The 8707-nt window shown below is 66.8% G+C and overlaps 2 protein-coding genes across 5 annotated transcripts; both read left to right on the top strand.

The window, feature by feature from the left end:
* Window positions 1-400: 400 nt before the first annotated feature.
* On the top strand, window positions 401-4488 carry LOC119147222 (perilipin-3-like). Of its 3 annotated transcripts, none has more exons than XM_037385895.1 (8): window positions 401-494; window positions 1376-1434; window positions 1509-1704; window positions 1959-2041; window positions 2130-2361; window positions 2961-3148; window positions 3233-3346; window positions 3775-4488. In XM_037385895.1, the coding sequence occupies exons 1-8, from the start codon at window positions 404-406 to the stop codon at window positions 4195-4197; spliced, it is 1386 nt and encodes a 461-aa protein (XP_037241792.1). In that variant the 5' UTR covers window positions 401-403; the 3' UTR covers window positions 4198-4488. The 3 variants fall into 3 exon arrangements, with proteins under 3 accessions (XP_037241792.1, XP_037241791.1, XP_037241790.1); XM_037385894.1 differs by lacking the exon at window positions 401-494 and adding an exon at window positions 998-1230 and having other exon boundaries at window positions 1590-1704; XM_037385893.1 differs by lacking the exon at window positions 401-494 and adding an exon at window positions 1000-1230.
* A 959-nt stretch (window positions 4489-5447) lies between these two features.
* Window positions 5448-8115, top strand: LOC119147223 (perilipin-3-like). Of its 2 annotated transcripts, none has more exons than XM_037385896.1 (8): window positions 5448-5499; window positions 5609-5707; window positions 5934-6129; window positions 6384-6466; window positions 6559-6856; window positions 6997-7187; window positions 7270-7392; window positions 7468-8115. In XM_037385896.1, exons 2-8 carry the CDS (start codon window positions 5657-5659, stop codon window positions 7810-7812), a joined length of 1287 nt encoding a protein of 428 aa, XP_037241793.1. In that variant the 5' UTR covers window positions 5448-5499; window positions 5609-5656; the 3' UTR covers window positions 7813-8115. The 2 variants fall into 2 exon arrangements, with proteins under 2 accessions (XP_037241793.1, XP_037241794.1); XM_037385897.1 differs by having other exon boundaries at window positions 5459-5499; window positions 5650-5707.
* The last annotated feature ends 592 nt before the right edge of the window (window positions 8116-8707 follow it).

Here is an 8707-nt window from a genome sequence, read left to right as displayed (position 1 = left end):
TAGCTTGGGAACACTTGGCATGGAGACGTGTCAAGGGGACACTTGGTATGGAGCTGTTTGGCATGGGGACACCGGGGAGGGGACACCAGGCGGAGGGAACACTTGCCATTGTGTCCCTTGGTGTGGGGACACGTGGCAGGGGAACTCTTGGGCTGGGGACACTTGGCATGGGCCGGTGGCCCGGAGCCCCTGGCGCCCACCCGGGACGGGGTGTCGCCGCCGTGTCCCCGGGCCCGCAGGACGTTGCGGAGACAGGGAGAGGGGGTGTGTGTGGTGCAGGATCGGGCCCCCGCGGCCCCACGTGGCGGCACAGCCCAAAGCCCGCTCCGCTCCGCCCCGCCCCTCACTCCTAATTGGTGGCGGCGCGGCCCGCCCCTTCTCTGATTGGCTTCCGCCGCCAACTATGAATCCGGTGCTGGGCGGGGGCCAGAGATCGCGACCGGGGATCGCAATCACGACCGGGGGTCGCGACAGACCCTCACACACACCCCCCCGTAAGTACTGTCACCGGGACTTCGCCGTAGTTGGAGGGTGGAAAACCAGCCGGGGGGGGCTCTAGGGGGTCGTGGGGTGGGGGGTGGGGGTCCCAGCTGCGGCCCTCCCAAGCTCCCCCCCTCAGCTCCGTCCCCCCGGGACCTGCCCCCAGGGACCCAAAGGGACACCCCCAGACACCCAACGGGACCTGCCCCCCAGGACCTGCCTGCAGCCCCCCTCCCCCCCCCCCCCGCAACCCCGCCCAGGACGTGACCCCCAGGGTGCCCAGGGCCAAGCCGGGGGGGGGGCAGCAGGGCAGGGACACTGCCCTTCCCCCGTGGGACGGGGGGCACAGCCGCGTGGCGGTGGGACACCCCAAAGGGCTGAGACGCTGCCGGGGGGAGGCTGCCCTTGCTGGGGGGGGGGGGGGGGCTGCCCTGGCCGGGGGGGGCGGGGGGCCGGGAGGGCTGCCCTGGCCGAGGGGCCGGTGACCGGTGGCACGTCCCCAGCGCGTGCTTGCGAAAGGCGAACCCAGCCGGGCTTCCGCTGAATCACCCCCACACCCCCCCCCTACGGGGATGGGGGACCCGAGGGGGGGTAGGGGGACCCAACCCCACCGCATCCCGGCAGGGCAGGGGGCCAGCCCACCCCTCCCAAACCCTTTCCAGACCCCCGTGAGGCCCCCTCCAGCGGCTCGGAGGCCCCCAGCTGCCTCCCACCCATGCCATGAGTTGCTGGGTCTCAGCCCTGAGAAGGGTAGGGGCTGTGGAGGGGGGGGCTGTGGGGCGCAGCGCCACCGTGTGCTATGGCGAGGGGCAGCTGTGGGACTCGGCCACCCTAGGGGGGCCACACCGGGGTCCCCCACACCCAGCACCCCATAGTCTTCCTCTTCCCACTGCAGCTGCCACCGCCATGTCAGCCGAAAACACCGTGCTGGCAGAGGATGGGCAGGAGCTGAAGGTAGGGGTGCAAGGAGGGCTGGGAGGGGGCTGTGGGCACTGGGGGGTCCCTGGCTCACTGCCATCCCCCGGCAGAGCGTGGTGAGCCGGGTGGCCAGCCTGGCCCTGGTGAGCTGTGCCTGTGGTGCCGTCTCCACTGCCTATGCCTCCACCAAGGAGAGCCACCCCTACGTCAGGTCCGTCTGCGACGCCGCCGAGAAGGGGGTGAAGACGCTGACGGCAGCGGCGGTCAGTGGGGCACAGCCCATCCTCACCAGGCTGGAGCCGCAGAGTGAGTAGGGGTGGGGGGGCAGCACCCCATGGGCTCGGGGTACCCCCCAAACCAGCCCTTGCAGAGCTCTCGCAAGGCAGCAGGGCGGGGAAGAGCTGTACTCTCATCCCTGGTTTCCACCACCACTGAATACAGCAGCAAAGGGCTGGAGGAGAATCTGGGGGAGGTGGGCAGCACCCCATGGGTTTGGGGTATCCCAAAACCCAGCCGGAGCAGAGCAGGGCATCAAACACCGTCTATTTTCACGTCTGTAGTTTCCACCGCCAATGAATACGCCTGCAAGGGGCTGGATAAGCTGGAGGAGAAGCTGCCCATCCTGCAGCAGCCCCCGGAGAGGGTAAGGTCTCCCCTGGGGGACACGGTGCGGGGCGGCCAGCGCTGGGTGAGGCTGTGGGACAAGCCGTCCCTTCATTGTCCTCTCCCAGGTGGTGGCAGAGACCAGGGAGCTGGTGTCGTCCACCGTGAGCGGTGCGGTGGGCATGGCCCGCGGCGCGGTGCAGGGTGGCGTGGAGAGGACATGCTTGGCACTGAGCACCGGCGTCAGCACTGTGGTGGGCTCCCGCATGGGCCAGCTGCTGGCCACCGGTGTGGACACGGTGCTGGGGAAATCAGAGGAGCTGGTGGAGCGATACCTGCCGGGGACGGACGAGGAGCGGGGTGAGTGCTGACCACACCAGAAACCCATCTCCCAAATCTGGGGGTGCCAAGCTTCCCCCTGGAACTCCCACCCCATTGCTCAGCACCACCCTGGCATCACTTGCACTGGTGCTCCTGCTTACCCTCCCGTGGGGAGCCTGGGCAGCTCTGCCATGCCAGGGCAGCACCGTGCCCCCTGCGGTGCCCGTGGCCACTGTGACACTGTGCAGGGGACAGTCCCCACCTGGCGGGAACCCAAAGCCAGGGAATGCTGTGCGGCAGTGCGTGAACTCTCACCTGGAAACCAGAAAGCAAATATAGCCCTCGGCACCACCCACCCCGGGTATTTATAGCTCGGCATGGGGTAGCGGTGGGCAGAGTTGGCCCCATGTCACGGCAGATGTGACTGGAGAGGCCACCTGGCTTTTTGGTGACACTTCCACATGACCCGGTGGCCAAGCATCCCGTGGGTGGGCACCCCATGTCCCTTTGAGGGGATGTAGAGCTTTGGGGGTTCATCCCAACACTGGTGGTGGGATGCCTCAGTTCCTGGCGTGGGATGCTCTGGTGCCTGGTGCGGGATGGTCCAGCCACGTGTTTCTCACCCCATGTCCCCGCAGTGGTGGCGGCAGGTGTGGAGGTGGCACCGCCAGAGCGGCAGAGGCGGTGGCAGAGCTACTTTGTCCGCGTGGGCTCGCTCTCAGCCAAGCTGCGGCACCGAGCCCTGCAGCGCTCGCTGGGTGAGCTGCAGCGGGCACGGCACAGCGCCCAGCAGGTCCTGGCCCAGCTCCACCACATCATCGAGCTGGTAAGGATGTGGTGGGGATTGTACCGGCCCCGTGCCAGCCCGGCACTCTCCAGTGTGCTCCCACCTCACTGTCCCTTCCCCTAGATCGAGCAGGGGCGTCAGGGCATGGATGGGTCCCTGGTTAGCGCCCGGCAGCATCTCCACCGCATGTGGCTGGAGTGGAGCCAGCAGTACGCCATGCCCATGGAGGAGAGCAAGGTACGGGGTGGGGGTACCCATGGAGGACACTGAGGTGTGGGGTGGGGGGCTGTGCCCATGGAGGAGACCAGGGTATGGGGCAGAGGTGCCCATGGAGGACACCAAGGTGTGGGGTGGGGGTACCCATGGAAGATACTGCAGTATAGGGTGGGGGCCTTGCCTGTAGAGGACACCAAGGTGCAGGTTGGGGGACTGTGCTGGTGGAGGAGACCAAGGTATGAGGTGAGAGGCTGTGCTCATTGAGGACACCAAGGTATGGGATAGGAGGCTGTCGCCATGGAGGACCAAGGTACGAGGTGGGAGGCTGTCCCCATGGAGGACACGATGTACAGGATGGGAGGCTGTCCCCATGGAAGATACCAAGGTGGGGGGTCTGAGCTGGGCAGGGGGAGCCTCCCACCCCAGGGCCACCGCTGGCTGCCTTGCAGGTGGAGATGCGGACGCTGGCCATGCTGCGCGGGCTCCTGCACCAGCTCCATGCCGCCTGCACCCGCCTGGCCGCCAGTGCCCGGGGTTTACCCAGCAGCGTGCAGGAGACAGCAGGACATGTCCGGCACAGCATGGAGGGCGTGCAGGCTTCTCTCTCCCACGCCCGCTCCTTCCACGACCTGTCGGGTTTGGTGCTGGCGCAGAGCCGGGAGACGGTGCTGCGGGCACAGCTGAGCATCGATGAGCTGCTGGAATACGTGGGGCAGCATGCGCCCCTGCCCTGGCTGGTGGGACCCTTCGCTCCTGCACTGGTGGAGTACCCGGAGGATGTCCCGGTGGAGATGGCCAAGTGGGAAGGATGTGTCACCGTTGGGGGGACGCACCAGGTACCCGCTGCCACGCAGCTCTGCAGCCAGCGCTGAGCCACTGGCAACGCCAAACGGGGAGTGCCCGCCCACTGCAGCGAACCCCATCCCCGCTGGGGACGAGGTGACGATGGACTCGGTGACCCAACGTGGGACCTCTGATGCCACAGCCAGGGATGCATTCAGGGAGGGAGGGGACGGTGGCACGAAGAGGATGTGGTGCCCAGCCCTGCCCGGCGGGGGTCCAGGGGTTCCTGCAGTGTCCCCAAGCCCAGGGACCCTTGGGATTTCTTGTCTTAGCTGCTTCAAAGCACTTTAAAAAAATAAACAACTTTTTAGGCCCTAAAATGACTCAGCAGAGCCACCGCGTTGCGCCAGGCTCGCCGGGGGGCTCAGTAGGGTGGCAGAGCTGGGGGCACGGGGTGACCCCGTGGGGAAGGTGTCACTGGTGGGGTGCCGGGGTGGGGGGAGCAGGGCGGGTGCTGGTGGGGTGCTGGGATGGAGGGTGCTGGTGGGGTGCCGGGGCAGCTGGACTGTGAACCGCGGCTGTGTGGCACTGGACTTCGTCCTGGTTATCGCGGGCACGGGGCTGGGCCGGGGGAGCCCCGATGTTGCAGGCGCAGCGTGGTCACAGCACCAGCAAGGTGGCACCGGGTCCCCAGAGCCGCTCGTCCTCCTGCCACTAGCACCCACTGGGACCAGTCTGACTGCCTCCACTGTGCCAGGTGGGGGGAACAGCAGGAGCCGGGTGCTGAGGGCCCTCGGGGGGGATGCGGGGTTGAGGGGGTCAGTGCCTGAGCTCTGTCGGGGGGTGGTGGTGTGTGCGGCCTGGCTTGGGGGATCCGGGCCCGGGTGGGATCCAGTCCTGGAGGGGTCAGGGCAGCCCAGTTGCAGGGGATCGGGTGCTGAGGGGGTGTCGGTGCAACCCGTTCCCGGGAGATCCAGTGCCAAGGAGGATCCGGTCCTGGGCGTATCACTGCAGTCCGGTCCCGAGTGGATCGGTGCAGCCCGGTCTGCGGGGGATCCGGTCCCGGAGGGGTCAGTGCTGCCCGGTCTGGGGGGTCCCGGTCCGGGGGGTCCTGGTCCCGGCGATCGGTGCAGCCCTGTCCGAGGGGTCCCGGTGCTGGGAGGTTCGGTGCAGCCTGGTCCCGGGGAGCATCCCGGTGCCGGTGGAGCCCGGTGCGGGGGGTCCCGGTGCCGGTGCCGCGCTGCTCCCCGCTGGTCGGTGCTCCCGGACCGCCCCGGGCCGGCCCCGGCAGGGCGGGCCCCGGTCACATGCGCTCGGGGCCGGGCTCCGGGGCTATAAAGGCGGGTGGGGCGGGAGCGGGGCGAGTCCGGAGCTCAGTCTGGTCGCCGTAGGTAAGCCCGGTTCCCTGAGACACCCCCCCACCCCCGTCCTGCGGGGCCCCAACCGGGTGGGGGCCCCCTGCCCTAGGAGGGGAGTAACTGGGGGTCCCCCCTACCGCAGGTACGGAGGGGGGCTCTAACCCCACTCCCCGCTCCCCCCAGCTCAGCCATGGCCGCCAACGAGCCCGAGACAGCGGAGCCCAAGGCAGAGGAGCAGCAGGTCAGTGGGAGCAAAGGTGGGGGGTGGGTCTGGGGCAGGGATGTCCAAGGGGTCCTTTCTTGGGGACGGGGCTTTGGGTTATCCTACCCTTGGGTGAGCTTGGAGAGTCCTCACAGTACGCCAAAGGCACCCTCAGGGGGGTGAGGCCACATGACCCCCATGCCCCCCTTGTATCTGGGGCTCCATCACCCCCCACGCACTTATCCTGACCCCTTTGTGCCTCCAGAGCATCGGGATGCGGGTGGCCAACCTGCCCCTGGTGAGCTCTGCCTACGGCATGGTCTCCACCGCCTATGCCTCCACCAAGGAGAGCCACCCCTACGTCAGGTCCGTCTGCGACGCCGCCGAGAAGGGGGTGAAGACGCTGACGGCAGCGGCGGTCAGTGGGGCACAGCCCATCCTCACCAGGCTGGAGCCGCAGAGTGAGTAGGGGTGGGGGGGCAGCACCCCATGGGCTCGGGGTACCCCCCAAACCAGCCCTTGCAGAGCTCTCGCAAGGCAGCAGGGCGGGGAAGAGCTGTACTCTCATCCCTGGTTTCCACCACCACTGAATACAGCAGCAAAGGGCTGGAGGAGAATCTGGGGGAGGTGGGCAGCACCCCATGGGTTTGGGGTATCCCAAAACCCAGCCGGAGCAGAGCAGGGCATCAAACACCGTCTATTTTCACGTCTGTAGTTTCCACCGCCAATGAATACGCCTGCAAGGGGCTGGATAAGCTGGAGGAGAAGCTGCCCATCCTGCAGCAGCCCCCGGAGAAGGTAGTGTGGTGGGGTGGATGAACACATTCAAGGTCTGTCCCCCCGCCCCAGCACTGCTTAACAGAGGGTTGTGTGTCCCCCACCACCACCAGCTCATCTCAGACACCAAGCAGCTGGTGACCTCCACGATGACGGGGGCCAAGGATGTCCTGACTAGCACAATGGCTGGGGCCAAGGACGCGGTGACCAGCCGGGTGACAGGTGTGATGGACATGACCAAAGGGGCCGTGCAGGGCAGCGTGGAGCTGACCAAGTCAGCGGTGAGCAGTGGTGTCAGCACCGTCATGGGTTCCACTGTGGGCCAGATGGTGGTGAGCGGGATGGGCTCCATGCTGGAGAAGTCTGAGGAGCTGGTGGACCATTACCTGCCCATGACAGATGAGGAGCTGGGTAAGGAGCTGATCGCAACCCCCTGGAGATGTCATGGGCTGGGGGTCCCCTTGGAGAGGGGTGGGTAGAGCCTGGGCAGAGCAATGCTGGCTCTACATGGGGTTGTTGGTGGGGCCACCTCAGCAGCTTCTCTTGCCCAGCCAAGCTGGCCACGGCCGTGGAGGGCTTCGAAACAGAGCAGCAGAAGCAGCAACAGAGCTATTTTGTGCGCCTGGGCTCCCTCTCGACCAAGCTGCAGCATCGAGCCCTCCAGCACTCGCTGGGCAAGCTGCAGAGTGCCCGCCGCAGCAGCCAGGACGTGCTGGCCCAGCTCCAGCGCACCCTTGACCTGGTAGGACCCATTCCCATGTTTTGCCCGTGCCAGCCCAGGGCTGCAGCAGACCACCCACCCCAGGCTCTGCCTCCCCTCCCAGGTGGAGCACCTCAAGCAGGGCATGGACCAGAAGCTGCAGGGAGGGCAGGAGAAGCTGCAGCAAAAGTGGCTGGAGTGGAGCAAGAAGCAACCCGGAGGTGGCAAGGACCTGGTGCCACCAGAGGTAGGTGGATGGCAAGGGGGCCCTGGGGTCACCTGGTGTCCCCTTGCCCCTCACCACCCTCTTGTCCCCACACAGCCAGTGGAGTTGGGCACGCTGGCCCTGCTGCAGAGCTTGACGCAGCAGCTCCAGAGCTCCTGCCAGCCCTTGATGTCCAGCCTCCAGGGCCTCCCCACCAGCATCCAGGACATGGCAGGGCAGGTCCGGCACAACGTGGAGGAGCTACGGACAGCCCTTGCTTCTGCCACCTCCCTCCAGGACGTGACGGGCAGCGTGCTGGCCCAAGCCCGTGCCCATGCCACCAAAGCTCGCCAGCTGCTGGATGAGCTGGTGGAGCATGTGGCCCACAACACCCCCCTGACCTGGCTCGTGGGACCATTCACCCCCTCGGGCCAGCAAGTGGTGGACCAGCAGATGAAGTAGCATCCTCTGGGGTGGGGTGATGTTGGTGTGTCCCCTCCCCAAGCCTCAATAGGAGCATCTACTAACCCCTGCCTGCCCACCTTGCCTGTAACCTTAGTGCCCGCCTGTATAGCGGACACCTGCCTGCTCTGTCCCTTGTCACCTGTGCCAGGACTGTGCCATAATGTGCCTTGGTTCCCCCAAGTGCCTGTTGGGGTCACCTCCAGCTCCTGGCTGGATCCCCATGTCCTTGGTGTCTCCAGGCCCCTGGTCTTGTAGGGTTGGGGGCAGCTCGCCAAGCAATAAACTCTGGTTAGTTTTGCACTTGGACTGAGGCTTCTGTGGGGATGGGGGAGTGATGATGTCACGGCCTTGTGTGACCTCTCAGGGGCTGGGGCTTCCAGTGGGGTCACTGGAGGGGACAAGCTGGTGCTGACCCTACAGGAGACCAGCCTCTTTCCCTGAGCAGATCCCATGGCTGAGGGTGAGTGAAGGGGGAAAGTGGAGGAACAGTCCCTCCAAGACCTGGGGCCCCCCCATGTCCTAGGTCCGTGCCACAGCCCAGGAAGACCCCTGGCCTGTCCCCTGCATGGGTGGGAGGACAAGAGCAGGATGCCCTCAGCCCCAGGGGCCAGTCAGGCCCATCCTGCGGGGTCTGGCAGTGGGGGGGTGCAGGGTCAGGCCTGCTCATCCCACTAGGAACAGCAGGCAGCACCCCACGTCCCCCATCCCATGCAGTGGCACCCTGCTGTGTCCCTCCAGACCAGGGTGTCACTCCCACCCCGCTCCAGTGACGATGGCCAGGGGGCACAATCCCCGGGTGCAGGGCAGCAGCAGGTCAGCCCCGAGCCCCACACTGCTTGCCATGGGCTGGCTGCCCACCCCTCCTGCCAGCAGCACCAGAGGAGACAGGTGC

The sequence above is a fragment of the Falco rusticolus genome, chromosome 4 (genome assembly GCF_015220075.1).
Source record: "Falco rusticolus isolate bFalRus1 chromosome 4, bFalRus1.pri, whole genome shotgun sequence".
In the NCBI taxonomy this organism is placed as follows: Eukaryota; Metazoa; Chordata; class Aves; order Falconiformes; family Falconidae; genus Falco; species Falco rusticolus.
This window is presented reverse-complemented; position numbering and strand designations above follow the sequence as displayed.